At 39.5% G+C, this 19,466-nt stretch overlaps 1 protein-coding gene and 1 long non-coding RNA gene across 10 annotated transcripts in view; one reads left to right on the top strand and one right to left on the bottom strand.

The window, feature by feature from the left end:
* The window catches only part of ESCO1 (establishment of sister chromatid cohesion N-acetyltransferase 1), a 30,492-nt gene extending 19,801 nt beyond the window's left edge, over positions 1-10,691 (bottom strand). For all 5 annotated transcript variants that reach the window (XR_015287339.1, XR_015287335.1, XM_023930395.2 and 2 more), the window contains exons 1-6: positions 10,588-10,691; positions 10,231-10,429; positions 8,268-9,645; positions 7,526-7,637; positions 6,307-6,370; positions 4,107-4,221 (exon numbers count right to left, since the gene is read on the bottom strand). Coding sequence is in view for 3 of the 5 variants with exons in the window: in XM_023930395.2 (XP_023786163.2) it covers positions 4,107-4,221; positions 6,307-6,370; positions 7,526-7,637; positions 8,268-9,645; positions 10,231-10,427 (1,866 nt within the window). In the remaining 2 variants the exon portion in view is untranslated. The remainder of the gene's footprint in view (positions 1-4,106; positions 4,222-6,306; positions 6,371-7,525; positions 7,638-8,267; positions 9,646-10,230; positions 10,430-10,587) is intronic.
* Positions 10,692-13,423: 2,732 nt separating this feature from the next.
* LOC147655484 (uncharacterized) overlaps positions 13,424-19,466 on the top strand; it is a 24,482-nt gene continuing 18,439 nt past the window's right edge. For 4 of the 5 annotated variants that reach the window (XR_015287350.1, XR_015287352.1, XR_015287348.1 and 1 more), the window contains exons 1-5: positions 13,424-13,584; positions 14,963-15,188; positions 16,692-17,784; positions 17,994-18,065; positions 18,581-18,639. This is a non-coding gene — a long non-coding RNA (uncharacterized LOC147655484). Of the gene's footprint in view, positions 13,585-14,962; positions 15,189-16,691; positions 17,785-17,993; positions 18,066-18,580; positions 18,640-19,101; positions 19,375-19,466 lie in introns of all 5 variants that reach the window. The other variant, XR_015287349.1, reaches the window with a different exon arrangement.

Below are 19,466 nucleotides of genomic sequence, written 5' to 3'. Positions count from 1 at the left end.
TGTGTTTTCATCTTAAAGAAAAATATTTATTTCACATATAACCTATTTCAGTCAAGCAGGAAACTGTTCAATTTTAATCAAAATATATGTAAGGAAAAATTCAAGCATGATATCCAAATGTGTAAACCGGATTAGCATGCACGTCACATCCACACATAGCACCAACTCAAACCACAGAATCAAAAGCACCTTCCATCAAGCAAACCTGATCTACACACTTGCTGATACTTTTAATGATCACCTACATTTAATCACACTTGCTGGCATCCAAGCATTAACTCAGAGCTCTAGAAAGGCAAACAAGTCTCCATAACTCAAAACTATCCTTCTATCACTTTAGTGATTTGTTTTCACTGTTCATTCATTTTTTTTTACTTTCCTAAATCTGAGGACTTATTTTCAAAATACTAGTCAATTCAAAGGAACAAACCTCAAAATGGAATAAGTATCCTTGTCCTTCACAGCTAATTATTTAGAAGATTTCTTTGTAGCATTAATGCTTTTATCAATTCTTATTTCTATGGTCGAAATTTTTTCCTAGATCTGACAGGCAAGCAGAAATTTTTACAAGACAGAAACAACTGACTTTCCTTGTCTTGGTTGTACACCATCTCTCATTTGATGAAAACTGAAAACACATGATTTGTGCATTTGTCTTTCTTTCCATTTCAGAATTTAAAAGAAACAGATTATTTCATATTCAAGTTCTCTTATTTGCAAATCACATCCAAGCAATTGAAAAGTAAGTAACAATTTTAGTGCATTATTTTATAAAGCTTCCTATGGAGCTCCATGTAACCTGACAGCCTACCAATTGAACATGTAAATGAAGTGTTAAGAGGGGGCAGTTCACAAATATTCAGAACTGACTATTCCACCAAATGCCAAGTCACAGATTGGAATGTAATAATTTTTAGCCTCGATATTAATTTCTTTGCCCTGAAAAAGAAAGACTACTCTCTCAAGTCTGAACCTAAGTCTTTGCATATCACTTCAATCATCACTGTTTTCTGGCACTGTTTATTTCATGAAGTGTCTTGGAGCATTAGATGCTTTGCTGTCCTCAGCTGAAGTTCTACACTCTGAAGAGACTTGCTTTTTAAGATATGTGACAGCAAGCAAATCCGAACAGAAACAAGCCATCGTTTGACTTCAGTGCACTTCTACAAAATGAAGATAATTTTATGTTTAAAACCTGCCCAGATAACAGTATGATGTGTACCAGGAAAGAGAACAGTGCAAATGCAGCTACTAAGTATTTCTTCTACAAACAGAATTTGTGTTATTTTACTTCAGTTAGTCAAATGCCTTAAAGCTTGTTAAAGATTATACTATTTAAGAGAAAAAGAAAATGAATCTAATTATAGTAATCATATGGGAGAAGGAAGCCAAGATACATCTTTAAGGATTTAATATAAAAAACCCAAAGCATATTGTGAAAAACAAAGCCCAGTTTTACCAAAACACCTCTCTAAATACAGCTCAGGGACCAAAAACGTTAGAATACATAGACAATACTGTAACATTCCAGACTCTCAGCTTCAAATACCACAAAAAAATCTAAAAGTGTCAAACTTACATATAAAAGACTAGGAAAACTCAGTAGCAAACAAGCAGCAAAATAAAGACTTTGCATTATGTGACTAGTCAAATAAATAGTTACTTTTTCATCTTTGGTTGTAAAATGAAAGAAGGATTTTGTACATACATTACATTAAGATGGACTGGCTTGACACATCTCCAGAAGAATCAGATCTCACACTGGAGAGCCCAAAATTGCATCTTTCAGGAATTTAGTTTTTTTTTTAAAAAGTGTAACAAAACACTAATTAAATGTCTCTTGCTAAGAATAAAAGCATGACTTCCCAACTTCACTTAAGGTAAAGAATAATGCAACTGCTTTTCTTAATACAACATGTCAGAAACTTGAAATAAAAATTATTTCCAGCTATTAACTGTAATTTTTTAGATACTATAAATGCTAATTTAAGTGGTTTGACCTTGTGTAGTGAGACTGCTCTCCACACAGGAGAAATTTCAACCTCAGCAGTTTTTAAACCATATTACTAATTTCTCTGTTCTCACAGGATCATTATGAAACTATATAAACTCCTTTGAAAATAATTACTACTAATAATAGAAAAATAAGCCCACCCATCCACCTTTTAAAAACTCACCGTGGTTTTACAAGTAAAACTATTAATTACAAAAGGTACCTTATTTTACTATATGCATTTAAGCTCAAATCTTTTGAGTATTTGCAGGAGAAAAGCCTAGTAATTTAGAAGTCAATTTAGCCACCTTTCACCTCTAGAAGTTGGCACAAACTATTCTAAATATAACTATGTCTCATCTCCACTGTAACCAAGGTCAAGGACAGTATTTTACAAAGCAGCTTAACTAGTATTTGGGTTCTTCTACATGTTTTGACAAAAGAGCAGTCTTACCCAAAGTAAAACAGTAACAGACCTATACCCTATCTAAAATGTTGTCTTGGTAAACTGAAGTATATGCATTATTAAAATGCCCTTTCCACATAATAAAAAGCCTACTCTGGACTCAATGAAATCAGAGTGAATTAGATTTGTACAAAGTGCTGAAATATACAAGACATTGTGAAGCTGTTACTTTCACATTTAGAAATTAAATATCCACTTGCATTTTCCAGAAATACCCACAGAAAACAACAAACTAAGATTCTCTCATTCTTCCTCATTTTCCCTCTGTTCTTCATCAATGAACCTTTCTTTAAAATTTTGCTTGGTAAAAAAACTTTTATTGTTGTATACCTGAAGAAAAGATCACTCTCCTAATTCTAGCTGAATACAAGAATACTACCAGCATAATCAGTAACTTGCAAAAAATCTGTTTGTATAATAAACACTGCAGAGAGCTACACAAGCCCTCTTCAGTAGCCAAGCAGGAAGTATTTCTTCTTGTCAAAGATCCTAGCAACTTTTCAGCAAAGTTCTGTTACTGTATGAGTAAAAATTAAGTTAGCTTCACAGAAATGAAAAGGGATTTTTGTATAGTCCTTTTAATATAGTTAAGATATTTAATCATTCATTTTAATTCTGTTGGTAAAATGGATTTCAAATAGGCAGTAACTGAAATACTTCTTAAATGCTAGACACAGTTCAGCTGTGGCTGGGCATTCACAGGCCTAGATTTGTATAACTTCAGACAACTGGAGGATATATTTATCACTTTAGTTCTTAGAAGCTCTGATTTTAAAATATTTCAGTATGGTGTAAGAGAGTGTTCAGAACTCATTTGGTTCCATTTCAGTTAATATTTTCAAATTTATAATCCATGTATTACAGGAAAAAAATAACAACTTAGTAACACCTCCAATTTTCTATGCTAGAGATATAATTTCATAAGAAAACTCCTTCCTTCCTAATGGCCTGGGTTCCTCTCCATCTCTAGCCTTTCATTTCTCAAGGATTATCTGACATGTGCCATTATTGAAAACACAAACAAAACGCAACCAAAAATTCCAACTGTCTCACGATCAAGCTGTGTGATTCTACAAGACAACAAAACAACTGTGTCACTCCCTTCTCATTGTGCATTTTCTTGTTACCTGTATTTTGTAGCTAATAGCCAAAAGGGTAAGAATAAATAACCCAACTGGTACTGCTGCTTAAATATTATGGTAAAAAGTAAGTGCATGCACTGGGAGATCTTTCAGCTGGTCTCAGAACAATGGACACTTTAATGACAAAGGAACAAATCTGTTGATTTTAATTCTGCACAATCTACCAAATGCACCTCCCTCTGTAATTCTAAAATTTTAAGAAATTGAGAATTTACACGTAAGTAAAGGCACATCCATTCTCCCTATTTCCAAAGAATAACCATTCTATTTAAAAATTGCAGAAATTTATTTTAAAAAGAAACATTAAAAAGTAAGGCTTGCTGACACCATTTTCCCATCAACACTGAATGGCAACCTAGTACAGGTTCTGCTTTTACAAGTCATTTACAATGGTGCTAAGTAGTGTGCATAAGTAATTTTTAGACAAGTTCGTTAAAACACAGCACTGCAAATGCAGAGAATTTCTTCAAGAAGCTATAAGCCTTACTAAAATGGTATTACTTACTGTGATCAGCTGCTTATCACCATCTTTTCCTGCTTCTTTTAGCTTCTGAATATGTTCTTCAGATGATGGCAAGTTACTGCATTTTGATGCTAATGAAGGATTTGACAATGGAGCCCTTGAAATACAAATATATTTCATGTTAAAAATGGAACTGCTTATACACGTCATCCCAAATACTCAAAACATTGTGATTAGTACAAACTTTACCAATATGCAAATCCAAATCAATTACATAAAACCCAGTCCAGTAGATTTTAACATGCAAATACAACTGGAAAAATAAGGAAATGAAAGAATTAATCAAAAAAACGGTTTGTAACTAGCCTAATTACAAGATTTTTTTACGTTTATGGAAAGAAAAAATGATCAAGTGGATGAGCTAGTCTCAACCATTAACACCAGCATTTATAAGAGGCACTTTCAGAGCACGACTGATGGTGCCTAATGCTATGTACTTCCAAAGTAAGATTAAGGTATCATACATCAGGCTGCCAAAGCACACCATGTAAATATATTATCACAAATCTAAGTCAGATGTCAAATCTCTACAATTAAAATGTATTCTCTTCTAACATGTGGCAGTGAAGGAAGGAAGACCCAAGGAATAAATGCAGCAGTATCACTGCAATCTTACTCAGTTTAAACCTCCCTTTGTCACAGCTGAAAGAAACACTGGAAAATACAATATAATAAACTATCACCAAAATCACTCTATGAACTTGCTCCTATATTCAGGGGAAAAAAAATGACATTCACTCCAGTTTTGGATAAAACTTGTGGAGATTGCCAAAGCAAAACACACACAAAAATGTATGTACTTCAACTAGGTATTAACACATTGTCCTGTTTCTGATCAAACTTAATTGTGGCACCTCCCGTAGCACAGGCAGCAGGTTAATCCAGTGAGCTTTTAAAAAAATTAACTCTCACCAGGCATTTTTAGCATTTTTGTGCTAAATCAGGGGTATTTTTTTTATTCCCTTCATGTGCCCTAAAATTTGCCTTATGTAGCTACTTTGAGGTTTGCCTTTTCCTGCTGCAGTCTTTTCCTACATAGCTCTAAAGAGAGACACACTGTAGATATGCACACAGATAACAGATATTCTATGTTATGGCAGGAGTATCACAGAAAGAATGACTGAATTCTTGGATATCACATAGAAAGCAGGGTAAGAAAGAATTAAATTGAAGAACTAAATTAAAGAATTCTCAGAATTAAAATATATATCCAGATAATAGTCAAGCAATATGAGCTTGTTCAGGTAATAAATTTAAGTAGATACCATAAACCTGTTTGGCAGTTGAGAATAAAAATACAATAAATCAAAGTTACTGCAATGCTTATCAGTACATTTTAAACCACTCATTTAACTAGATTGCATCTACCTTACCTATCTTCTGCAAAGTTACATAGCAATAGAATTTTTCAACATGTACAAAAAGGTTGGTTAATGAGAATTGTTAATCTGGCCTCAGAGAGATGTACTGAAAATTACCTGAAACATTTCTTCTTGTCCTCATTATGAATACAGAAAACAGTAACAGCACACTGTCCACTGCTGCTGCTCAAGGTATTAAGGTACAAAGAAATTTTTGTCTTTAGCTTGTAACTGTCTAAAACCATAGCTTATGTCAGAACTGCTCAAAAAATTTAACAGTCCACGTGATCAAAGCTAAAATGCAAACTTGAACTGTAAGACAAACTTAGTACTAAGAACTCTTTCTTTCTAATATGGCTGCTGACACCTTCATTTCACAGCAATCACAAAATTCCAAATTAAATCCCCTCCTCCCCACCTAAAAAAAATTCACATGTACAAGATTCCCGTAGTACAAGGAGGAAAAAAAAACTCCACCAGATGTAAGTGAAATAATTCAGTACATGAAAATCATGTGGCAAATCCTTCCCCTACTCTCTAGTTCTCATCTGATTTGAGGAAGAGACCAGTATAAATGTTTTTCCAACTCTTAAATAATACTTTTTGAAATAATATGCAGTTACAAATATCTTAATTATTTTCTTAGCAAAGCAGAAACATCCCTTAACAATGGGACAAAATGAAAGTCTGTTTTTACAGAGGACAAGTCACTTACTTGAAACTGAAAACTGAGGCTGGGAGATAACTGGTTTATAATAAATTCTCTCATAACTCTTTCTATGCAGTATTACTGTAGTTTCATAATTTAAGTAATACTATACCTGTTCTCAGATGAAGAAGTTTGACTTGTAAGTGAAGTTTGCATCAACTGTGAGGGAGCCAAATCTACAATTAATCAAAGATATAACTTCATTATGAAGTTTTTAGTTGCAAAGGAACTTTGAGTTACAGAAACAGTGATTTTCAAAAAACATATTTAAAACAATTTTGTAATCTGTTCATGGCCAATAAAAAAAATATTCAAGTTTGAGGCAGTATTCACATATTTCTCCAAGTATACTTAAAAAATTTTTCTTTTTCTCCAACATTTTGACAGCAGTTCTGCAGAACAGTTTGCCAGAAACTAAACAAGGCCAGCAGTAAACTACATAGGAGTTTAAATATATTTTATATTTATTTTTATATTACTTATATGCTGACACACATATAAGTAACTGTATTTTATTAGAATCATAAATGTACAGTATGCCCCTATCTGAGGCATGTTCTACAACACTTCAAGAAAAGAAACAGTAAAAACCAGCAAAAGAAAGAATTTTTTTTTTTTTCAATTCTGTAATGGAAATTAAGAGAATTTACCCTTCAAAAGTATCCTACAATGGTAGGAAAAGAACTCCAACTATTTAGTAAAGCTAAATAATAAAACAGTGCGCTTGAACTAAGACTCAGATTAAAAAAATACATGAAAACCCCAGAACAAACCCCTCACCACTAAAAACAGGAAAAAAATAAAATTAATGAAGAGACAAGTTAGTGATCCACTAACAGTATTTCCTAGTCAAAATATTCACATCACATTCATCATAAGCTTTTGACATTCACATGCTGATAAATGAAGACTATGTAATAAAAACAGGAGAGTCATTACTCAGTAATTTGCTTAAGATCAAGTAGAAAAATTTAGATGAAGGAAATGCAGATACTTATTCAAAGGAAAAAGGGCAAAAAATTAACCAAAACCAAGCCAAGAGGAGAAGCCAACTGAAACATGGAAATTTTACTGCTTTACTACATGGAAAAGGAAAAAGTTTGGTTGGGTTTCCCCTCTTTCACACTCCACAGCCCAGAGAAAAAAAATAAATTTCCGTGCTACTCAAGTGGCCCTGGGTGCGATACAAAGCAATACAAAACCCCCGAGTCAACAATTCCAACTCCCAAAGTTTAAAGTCTGTACCAGCTGAAACATTCCTCTTAAAGGGAGACTTATCCTTCCCACAGAACTGATCAAACCAAGTGGAGAAATCAATAGTAGACAGTTACCTTGAGGTTCACTTTCTCTGGGTTCTTTTTTAAATTGTTTTGGTGGTCTAGGAGCTGTAACACACTTTACTGGAGAACTTTCTGGACTTGATTCCAAATGTAATCTAAAGTTCTAAGCAAAACAGAAAACATTAAATTAAAAAAATGTCCAAATTATTCAGTGCCTTTAAACTATTAACAAAAGCACACACTGAACTATTAACATCCAGAACACAGCATCAGTTTTATGTTAATTTAAGCAGACAAAATAAAACTGATTAGCTAGTCCATATTGAAATTTGGGGTATTAATTTTGAAAAAAATCTTTTTCATTTTATATATATATGCTTGCAAAATATTTTCTATAAAACACAGTTGCCCTTAAAATCCTAAATTTTAGTAGAAACTCATTCAGATAAGGAAACGAGAGGCAAACAAATGTTCTCCTAAAACACCTTTGCAAAACAAAACAGCTACAGAAGCTGAAGCCATGAAGAAATGCCCATATGAATCCATACAACCTTTGGCCCCAGCACAAAATTTTACTGATCAACATTTAGTTGACAACGGAATCTAGGAGGATGGAATCAATTAATTTTTCACCCATCTATGACAACACAGCAGTAAATCACTAATACATTTGAAAATTTTAAGTTACTGTAAAAGAAAGTAATTGTTAAAACAATTCTGAGCATAGGATTCTCAGAAAATAGAACACATTTAGAACACCCTCCCACTGTAGACCATAATTAAAATACCTTACCTCATCTAGTCTTGGCTCACATAAATGTTTTGTCAAGTTAGGCAACAGACCATTTTCTGCACCTTTCCTTGTGGGCTGTTTTGTTTCTAATGTCACTTCTTTAGCTTCAGCTCTTTCAGATGATGGATCTGATTTCTCCTGCACACAAGTTGTACTTTCATTCTCAAAAAGTCTTGTTGACAGCTTGCCTTGTGCCTTTGAAAGCTCTGCTTCTGCCGCCATTTGACTTGCCTCTGAAACTTCAGGGAAATCTTTTAAAAAAGGAAGCTTAGGGACATTTGGAGAATTTGAGTTACTTTGCTTCACATTACTAGCTTTCAGCAATTTAATTTTGGTCCATTTGGAGTTTTTATTTGAGGAGTTATTTCTACCATTCAGAGTGCATTTGACAGGCATTGCTTTTTTGCTAGGGAAAAACCGTTTGCATTGAGTACTTTGACTGGGTTCTTTCTGAGTAAGCATTTCACTTTGCTGTAACTGTGTGTCATCATGCTTTTCTTCTGCTTTGCTATCCTCTGCATTAGGGGAATCTTTTTTCACTTCTACTGTATCTGACTCAATTTCACCTGCAATTTCTTCACAAAGTTCAAGGATGCTCACCCTTTTCAATTTTGCATCGCTCTCTGGTTGATCAGCCACATTTGTCTCACTTACAGATGGCTGTGAATTATTTTTTGGTTTTGTACTGGGTTTTATGTTCTGGTGTGTTTGCTGCTTTTCCTTAGATGCTGTAGAATTTGGCTTAAGAGAATCGGTTTCCGTTTTCTTTGTGTTGCTAGAATTAGGAGATACGGGGCCCGTCTGGTCTTTCTTGAGTACCTCAAGATTCTCCTCAGGACCTGATGAGGACCCTTGAAGATTGTGTTGACAGCTACTGGAATTACCCTTTTTATTGTCTGCTTTACACTTTTTCTCTTTCAGAGAGCTGGTCACTTCTACACGTGAAGTATCTACATCTTTATCCTCATTTTTATAGTTTGGCTTTATCTTTGTGTTTTTCTGTTCCGTTTTCCCTCCAGCAGGTTTCAGTGTTTTTGCTGCAACACCACGAGCCTGTTTTTTTGCCTGGCTACTGTGCTTAACTTCAGAAACTTTTTCTTCTTTAACTTCTCTGCTGCGCAGGGATCTTGCTGGAACATGCACATGTGTTAACTGCTGCAGTCTCTGTGATCTCCTCATTACTGCTTCATTTGGTGCAATTACGCATTTTGATTTAGGAGTTTCTTGCACAGATTTTTTCTGGCATACCTCCTTATTTTTTGCAGATTTAGGCTGCTGCTGTTGGACTGTTTTGCCAGGTATTGTTTTATTATTTGAGCTGAGTGCTGACAATCTTGTAGTCATGCGTGTTCCTACTTCAGGTTCATTGCTGTTATCACTGAAAGAGTCAAACAGTATTTTTTTCAGCATCCAAAAAGTAGAATCTGACACTTTTCATTCCTCCTCTGCCTCTTCCTTTTCTTTTTTAAAACACTAGATCTTATACTCTTAATATTTTTGGAAGAATTTGCTCCAGAATTATTCCAAAAAGGTGTTCACTTCCACCTAGTTACTCTGAAGTGTGGTAATTAATGTTTTTCATGCATGTCAAGACTCAGCTAGGAACCCCAGATGAATGCTTTGTAACATCTCTAGCAGTTTTTAATCATTGACACTTGTGACTTTCAAATGAAGCATACATATATATTTAGCTAATACTAGAATTATTTTTGTTTCAGGAACTTTTTTGAAGGAGGTCTTTCTAGATTGCTAGATAAGGCACTTTCATGGTTCCAGAGAAAAATCATGTAGCAGACAGAATACATAACAATTTAAGTCTGATCTCCCTTCTAGCACTAAGTACTATAAGTATACTTTAAGTATCTAGCTGCATCTTTAACTCAGATTCCCTCTGCTTAGACTGTTTCTGCATTAATGTACTCTATTAATATAATGTAGAATTATGTATTTTTTTTTCACTGACCTGTTTGGTTTGACAGAGGTTTTGAGTACAGTTTTCTCCTGCACTGCACACTGATTGGGCTTTGATTTATTTGAGCCATGTTTTGTATCTGACACCTCTTTTTCCTTCTTTGACAAAGACGGTTTGCTGTTCTTGTCCAGCTTTGGACGTTTAGCAGAAGGTTCTACTAACGTAGACTTCCTTTTCTGAGCTGCCATTTCTGAAAAAAAGCAAGCAACTCAGCTTTTAGACTCTTTGTCAAATATTGTAACTTTTCACTTTTGTATATTCACTTTTCCTTTTACAGCCAGATCATGCTGTGATCAGAAAGCAAATCATTAAAGCAATCTCAAATCAAATGACACTCATTTTACTTACAGGTTTTTACAAGAGGCAATCGATGTTTAGGCCAAAGTAACTTATCAAGGTGTGACAAGAGCATTCCTTATGCATATGCTTACAAACAGGATGTTTCATGCCACCTATGAAGAACAGAAAATGTACATGCAGTGAACACTTCATACTTCCTACTCAAGACTCTGAATTCCCACCCTCTTCCATCCCTTCAAACAATGCTTAGCTTTAAAGTTTCATTGATAGGGAGCTGAAAAAAAATAAACCAACAACCAACCAATGAAAAAGAGGAAAATTTTATTTTTTATTTCCATATCCAGCAATTTTTGGTACTTTGCTTTCTTAAGCACTACCCTTTCATCCTTCGAAAGGTGTCACGTAAAGTACAATTCAAAAAGAAGTTTCTCAGTCTTTCAGCATTTTCCAGAAAATAGTGCGCTGCTCTCTCTCAGAGACAGCAAAAAACATGGGACTGCTGTCAATTCTGTGCTTCACATCAGCAGGGAACAAATCCACTAGACTCAGTTACCAAGTTTTGTGGCTGCTACAACAGAACTTCAGACATCAGCAACCACCTACAACTGTTCCTTCCAATATGACTGAAGCTACAAATCAGAGTTGGAAAGCCTAGAAAGTAGTATTATTAGAGACATTTGCCTTGGGCAGTTAAAGACAACGTCTTCATGAGAAGTGAAATGATGTTAACAATGCAGAAGTTACTCTGCCCAGGAGTCTGAAAACCAACAGAGATTCTTGATAAAAAAATCTTCACAGATTTGGCTGATCATCCCTTTCATATACATTTCTGACTTGTGAAACTTTTCAGTTCCCTTATTCAAAGACACTGCTATTGCATTATGGCATAAGTAAAAATTGTTCAATGACGTTTCACTAATAACTTTATAAAAGTAAATCTACTGGAAGATTCAGTGGTCAGAACATCCACGTCACCTTTTTCAGTCAAGAATTATCTATTAATTTTTGTCACTGACTTACAGATTATATATAGATTTCTATAAAACTACATTACTTTTAAACCTGAACTGATCTGATGCTAAATCTGACACATTTTTGAGGTCAAACAGGAACAAGTCACTGCTTGTGTAACACAGACCACTCACTTTCAGTTCATTACAACTAAAGTATGACTTCTAGTATTGACAAATGAATGCCTTTCCCTAAAAATACACTTTTAAGCTCCTTTTAATAACTGATCATTATACAAAAGGAAAAAGTACACAACTATACTTCTTCTTCTCTTTAGACTTTATATTGTCCTTAACCTCATTTTTATTTACCCACTTATGAAAGCATTTCTAACCATATAAAACTTGTAATTTTGTCAAAAAAAATGATTAAGAACTTAGATTCTGGACACCAGTGTTGTCTTTTGATCTTCTCCTCTAAAGAAGATACATAAATAACAATCCATATTTGAGGTATATTTTTTTAATTTTACCTAGGGAATAAATCTCTAACAGCATTTTTGGTGGTGTTACTTTCAAGTCTCTCCCCACGAAGCAGGTAACAGAATTTGTGTGCCTACACTCTAATAGCTCAGTAGCTCCATGACACCTCACAAGCCTATGGGTCAAAGAAAACCCTTCAGAGATGCAGTATGGTCGCTCATCCTGAAAATAACAGCCCTTGTTGCTGAATAGGTCTTTGGTTTCTTAGACACCGACCCTCAGAATCTGAGAATACCATGACACACACTGTATACATATACACCTGGACCTTCTTTGGTTTTTTTCCAGACGTGACATGGCACACTCGGGGAAGACTTTCAAGTCCAAAACAGCAAGTACGAAACTTCCCTCGCTGACACTCCTTCTCAGGCTACTAAAAAATACACTCCCCTCCCACAGAACTCTTCAACAGTATTTTCTTTCCTACTAATACTTCGTACAACAGAGCAAAGTCTTTCCCAGACATTCCAGAACTGGCAGTCTCTGCCCTGGAGAAGTCACCCTCTAGTAAAAGCCGGATTATGGAAAGCAGGGAAGACACGGAAGTGCAGGAACAAACTAGAACACGAGCAAAGGTTTAGTGCAAGAAGTACGGGGGGAAAAGAACCCGAAAACAAAACGGAGCAAACAAAAACCTCAAACCCGAAAACCCCAAACGAACAAGCGAACAAAACGGAGAAACGCGAGCCCCAGCGCTTCCAGTCCTTAGAGCAGGGGCTGAGGCTGGTTGCCCACCAGCTGAATAGGGCGCGGGGATCTCTAACCTGAGCCGTCCCGGCTGAGGGCCACGGCAGCTCCTGGCAGCCCCTACGGCACAACGGGGAGGGGAAGGGAAGGGAAGGGAAGGGAAGGGAAGGGAAGGGAAGGGAAGGGAAGGGAAGGGAAGGGAAGGGAAGGGAAGGGAAGGCCTCCAAACGTGGCCCTGTGTCAGCCGCCCCAGCGCCCCGCGGTGACAGCCCTCCCGGAGCAGGGCCTGGCGGGGAGTCCCCGCTCCCGGCCGGGAGCTCCCGCGGCCAGGGCCGCCGGGGGCAGGGCGGGGGTGCGGGGATGAGGCAGGGCGCCCGCCACGGCTCCCGCTCGCGACAGGGCACGGCCGGCCCGCTCTCCCCGCGACAGCGGCGGGCAGGCCCGGGGAGGAGCCGCCAGGCTCTCGGCCCCGGGGGGCAGCGGGCACGGGGCAGCCAAGGTGACGGGACCCGGCGAGACATGGGTGGGGTGAGCGGAGTGCGGAGGGGGAAGAGCAACTTCCTCAGCCCCCCCCCCCAATCCTGGTCTGCCGGCGGCCGCTTACCTCGCGAGGGTGTCAGCGACGTGCCGGCGCTGGCGGAGGCGGCGAGCCCGAGCCTCGAACCCGCCCACAGCCGGGCACCGCCGCGGCGCCGCCCCGTCCCGCCCGCCCCGCCGCGCCGCGCCCCGCCCGCCGCCGGCCCTGCCTCCCCCGGCGGGGACGGGACATCTTCCGGCGGGAGTCGGAACGGGGAGGGCGGGAAGCGGCGTGGTGTGCGCATGCGCAGTCCGCTGAACCAGGGCGCCTGCCATGCGGGAATGTTAAGTAAGGAATCCAGAGACGGTATTAATTAAAACACGCATCTAAGGACTGGAGGGTGTTTACAAGAGCATGTATTGACAGGACAAGGGGGAATGGCTTCAAACTGAGGGAGGGTAGGTTTGGGTTAGGTATTAGGAAGAGCCTTTAATGCGAGGGGATGAGGCGCTAGAACAGGGTGCCCAGAGAAGCTGTGGATGCCTCGTCCCTGGAAAGGTTCAAGGCCAGGATGGATGGAGCTCTGAGCAACCTGGTCTAGTAAGAGGTGTCCCTGCCCACGGCAAGGGGGTTGGAAGCAGGCGATCTTTAAGCTCCTCTTGCGGCGGTGTCCCGGTGGCTCAGCCCGCTCGCACGGCCGGGCGCCCGGGTGGGTTGTGCGAGCCTCGTCCTTTGCCAAAAACAAGGGGCAAAAGCGGCGCCGAGTGCCGTGGGGCCAGAGTGACTGCGGAGGAGGCCCTCGGTGTGTCAGTGGCTGACACCTGACAGCCGTAGGGAAATGAAGAGTCGACTGAGAGGGGACCTCCTCAATGCGTGTAACTATCCAAAGGGAGGGGGTCAAGGGGATGGAGCCAGGCTCTCCTCGGTGGTTCTAAGCAGTAGGACAAGAGGCAACAGGCAGAAACTGATGCACACAAAGCTCCACTTCAACATGGGGAAGAACTTCACTGTGTGGGTGACTCTGGACTGGAACAGATTGCCCAGAGAGGTTGTGCAGTCTCCCTCACTGGAGATCTCACCTGAGCACAGTTCTGTGCCTTGTGCTCTAGGATAACCCTGCTTGGGCAGGAAGGTTGGACCAGATGACCCTCTGTGGTCCTTTCCAACCTGACCCTTTCTGTGATTCTGAGTCCCACCAAGTTCCTGGTGGTATTACAGCAGATGTGCTTGCAGTAGCGTTTCCTTAGTGTTTGCGGGCCCCTTCTCACAATTATGTTTGCAGACACCTTTGGAATAGGTTACTCAGGTGCTGCTCAGTTGTGCAGAGAGCTGCCAGCCCCCTTGCTACAGGTGTGTCATGGTGTCAGCATATGTCACTTAGGTGTAAAGCAGGACAGATGCTTGTCTGTGAGATTAAAGAGGGCTCTTGGGTGTGTCTTGGTCCTGTGCCGTGTCCACTCTCTCTCCAGAGCAGTGAGTTCACTCAGTGAGATACCTTTTTGAGTCCATTTGTCAAATTTATTTTGCTTCCCTAAGTTCAGCAGTAACTCTGAAGGTACCAGCCAGCTGTTTTGTTCTGTGTATTCTGCACAGTGTTTTACAGCTCACTCTATAGCATAACCACCTATTTGTGATTTTTGCCATGGTCTGAGATATTTCAGTCCTTGCTACAGTTGTAACGTGTTTATACCTCACCTAACCTTATGTCATGGTTTCTTTGCCTCAGGATATTTATGTGTCTGAGCCTGTTGTCTACATTGGCAAGTAAGAGAAGTTCTGAAGAAAATGCTGAAGATCTGACATCCACACCACTGATGTGGCAGTCCAGACCAGCTTTTGTCACTATGGATGCAGTGACAGCTAGAGTTCGAATATATTGTGTTCTGGGGATGTAGCTGTGGGTTTGGTTTCCTTCAAAAGAAATCCATTATGCATACTCCAAGACCTGGATGGTAAGTGGGAGCCATCAGAGGATTCCCTTCAAAAGTGAGCTACTGATTCTAACTAGAGTACTGATGCAGAGGTACCTTCATGAATATCTAGTGTTATCCACCCATATTACTTTCCTAGGGGTAATCTGAAGTAGGTTCTACTTGAAATGCACATAAGCGTATCAAGATCTTGACATTCGGTATCTTTGCTTGGCATACTCACTCCTATCAGCGTGCTCTACTTGCCCGTATAGACACAGCCTCAGTTTATCTGACTGTGAATTCACCTAGTGGTGTGTATACACCAGTGGAGAACAGCGTGATGAACCTCAGCCAAAAGCCATGAAAGGTTTCAGAAGAAAAGGTAGTATGTGATGGGGTTTCTCACAGAGATTTCTGATTTCCTTTACAATTTCTGGTTATAGCTCACTGATCTAAAGAAGACTACAGAAGTATTTTAGTATTTGGTTCTCTAAATATTCATTTGTTAATGCTTGAAGTATTTAAAAAGGTGTTATTTTTGTTTATATAATAAGCTTTATAAGTCTGTTTTATAATTTTCAAAATATTTTAGTGATTTCTATTGTATCACAGTTATGAGATTAATTGTTGGAAATTGCTGTCAAGTTTCTGACTAGCATAAATTTGTTTGTATAAATACCAATTTTACCTGGAGATACTCTGTTTTCTCTGGCTGTAAAGTTTTCTGTCTCTTTGTTTACTGGAACAAGGAACTGCCTTCCTTGATAAGTCCCCTCTCTGGACACACTTCATTGAAGCACAGTTTGTACTGGACAAATGGTAATTTTCAGAAGCTGTAGGTTTTTTTTAAAAGCTGATAGGAGATGTTATTTATAACTCCCTGCAGCAGCTCTTCTTTAAGCATAATCTGCTGTTACTTTACAATGCACACAGCAACATGTAGTCTCCTGCTCTCCTTCAGTAACCAACAGAATATTTTCCAGACAAAGGATATTTTAATCACTAGGCTGCATGTAAGTTTCCTGAAGGATGATAAAAGAATTTGTTATCATTAATGTTATCATTATCTTTATAAATTTAAAATTATGTTTTCCCATGTCTCTTTCTTGGGAACATGAAGCAAGTAAACCTAGATTTTCTTATATCCTTCCATGAAATAGTAATTTGCTGTGCGGCAGGAAGTAGTAAAGTAGCAGGCATTCTTACAAAGCATTAAATTCCAAAATTTGGAAAAACTTAGTTCATGGGATAGAAGAATATCAGCAGTTTTCCGGTTTTCCACAGAAGGTGGCAGCATTCTGAAGCACTGATGTCAGTGTGAACTTGCTAGCAAATGTTGAAAGAGCACAAACTGCAGAAATCTACTGTCCTTGGAAGTTGTGGTGAATACAAACTGGAGTGCTTGGGCATGAATTGTTGTTGAACTGGGGAACCTAGGGAGGGAGGAGAAGCTGCATTCACATAGGAGGAGTATATGAGTGGGACAGATTTAACCCCAAAATAATTCTTTGTTAATTTAGCCATGTTTATTTACCACTGCAGAAAGACTGCTGGAGCGCCTCTGGAGTGTCTGCAGCTAAGTGAAAAACCTCTGGCTTCTGGGTTATGCCTTTTTTCACGGAATAACTCAGATGGTAATAGGCCATTCCACTAAGTGCAGAGAATGTTCTGTTGGGCTACAGCTTTGGGAGATGACTGTTACCAGAGAGAGAGGAAGCTTCTCCTATTATTTTCTCCACTTCCTTTGCCCAATTCCAGCCGTGTTCTCCAGCTCCTTACCATGTCAGCCTCCATCCAGCACCTGAGGGACCCTCATAAAGCAAATTTCACCTCCTGAGCTAGCCATAAAAAAAAACAAACAGTAGAAAAACTGAATCATATTCTACCAGAGTAAGAAAGGCTGAGGACCGTATGACAGGAATCAGGATAAGAAAAGACAGGAGAGGAGGAAGCACAAGCCTTCCCCTTTTGGCATGAGGGAGCTGTTAACATTGACAGCAGCTTGTGAAAGCGCAGCCTTAGGGCGGGCTGCGTAGTTACAGGATTGAGCTCTTGATCGAAAACTCAATCCCAGCGGTCCTGCCAGCACGCAGGTTTTACAGCCCCCTTTGACATGCAGACACACTCCCAGCCTGCCCTGCTGTTTATCAGACATCTCATCTGAGCAAGGAAGTGGTGACAGACAACCAAAAGGCAGGAGCTGCTTAACCTTTCACCGGTAATTAACCTTGCAAGCACCGCTCGCGTCTCAGAATGCCTCAGACAGGTGAGGTAAGGCCACACGGGAAGCTCATTTAAACCAGTGGCTTTTTAATCACTACGCATACAGAACATTTAAGGAACTCCAGGAGCAGCTGAGACGGTGCCGGGCTTCGATTTCCCTCCCTTCAGCAGATTCAGAAAGTCCCTCTATCCTAGGAAGGAGGGAGAAGCTGATTTTTGCATTTCCAGTAGAAGGAATGAGACAGGAAAATTAGATCCTTCAGAGGAAGAGGTGTTTGCCAATGAAGAATCACTTCATTGTGAAGTCTGCTTTTCATTTTCTTCTGCTGTAATGAAAATTAAGCAACAACAACCCAAATACTCCACAGCAAGTTGGCTGCAGCAGCTGGGGGACCCAGCATGTATGCTGGAGGTCAGTGGCAAGTCCCTAGGATGGGGATCTTGGGCTTTTTTATACGTTCCTCTTTCTTATTCATTGCCTTGAGGGTTCCAAGGCTCCTTTTGACCAGTTAGTATGCTGGGATGAGAACCCCAATAAGTGGCGCAGGATGAAGTGTGCCCTTGTGTTACAGCAACTCGATGACTCAGGGAACAAATGTTTCTTTACTTTTTTTTCCTCAGGGTGATGATGCATTGAGCTGAAGCGACCTGGGGAGAAGCAGAGTGCAGGACTAAAAGTCTTCTTCCTGCCAGGTGTGAGTCACTGGCATGAGTACAGGAGTTGTAGGTGAAAGAGGCAGTTCCCCTCTGAAATTCCTGTGTAGATGGCACGCGGGACAACAGAGATTGGAGACTGCCCTGACTGCCTTGAATTAAAGAGCTTTACAGGGCAATTAGCTGAAAATGCAGAGGGACATGTTCGAAGTGGGGGGAAGTAGAATTTGAATAGTTGGTTTTGTTTTGGTGTTTTTGTGGGGAGGCAGGGAAAAAAATTGGGCTGGGATTTGTCCATTTTGCTTGCATGCTGAATGTGTGGGGTTTGGTTTGTTAGTTTTGTTGTTTGTTTTTTCCCCCAGGGGAATAGGGGAACAGGAATAAAAATGACTGCAGATAGCTACATCTAGAGGGAAGGGTGGTACAGTTGGCTTTCAGAGATTTGGGTCTGGGACAGAGGGGTCCAGACCATTCCAGAAAAAGGGGAGGAGGCTGTTGTAAACATTTGGGAACTGCTGAGATAAAGTAAGTTGCTCCATTCTGTTGTTTTGAAGGGCTCTAACAGTTGACTATTAAATATCAGCTGGAAATTGCAACTTGCAGCGTGGAGAAGGTAAGGAGAAGCTTCCTGAACCACATCTGGGGAGTAATTCCTGAATGTGGAGCCCTTTTCCAATTTTTGTAATTGTGAGTCTAGGCCTCAGAGTGACTGCACTCTGCAAGAGTCAGCATGTTGGTATCTGAAGTGTGACACTCAGTGCCACACTGACAAGTCCATGTTGACCTGCCTGGAGTCACTGCTGCTTTATTGGCATTTTCTTGACACCAACTCCTGTGGAGTTGCAGACTGTCATCCACAGTCCTTTCTGCTGAGTATTTTAAATGGTGCTGTTATGTATCTTGGTTTCTAAAAAAAAGCATCAATTCTTCTGTTCAGTGTGAAATGTTTATGGATTAGTTTCTCTGTATTCAAATAACCATATTTGCCTATTGGAAATTTTCAGGTTTTTTAAGGTTTTTTTTTTTGTGAGGTTTTTGGTTTTTTGTTGGTTGGTTGGTTTGTTTGTTTTGCCAGGAGTGAACATAGTAAATTACACGTCGAAGTGTTGGTCTTTATGATCTGGTGCTAAGATAGCTGAGGCCACAAATGGCTCTTGGGGGACTGAAGAGAAAAAGGACTATACTATTCATTGGTTCTAAGGAAAAAATGAGAAGAAGTGGATGTTCTGGAGCATGTATGTGGTATGTCCTGTCTTGGTCAGGAGGGTTGAACTAGATAATCTTCAGAGGGCCCCACCAACTTCAGCTACTTTCGGATTCTGAACTAGGAAGAAAGCTTTTCAAAGAAGTAGGTGTCTATAGCCTTTGTGGCTTGGAATTTCATTTTTGTTCTACTCTTCCCAGTCATGAGTACATTGAGAACTAACAACTTTCTCCCAC

The sequence above is a fragment of the Cyanistes caeruleus genome, chromosome 1, assembly GCF_971803275.1.
Source record: "Cyanistes caeruleus chromosome 1, bCyaCae1.hap1.1, whole genome shotgun sequence".
NCBI classification, from domain to species: domain Eukaryota; kingdom Metazoa; phylum Chordata; class Aves; order Passeriformes; family Paridae; genus Cyanistes; species Cyanistes caeruleus.
This window is presented reverse-complemented; position numbering and strand designations above follow the sequence as displayed.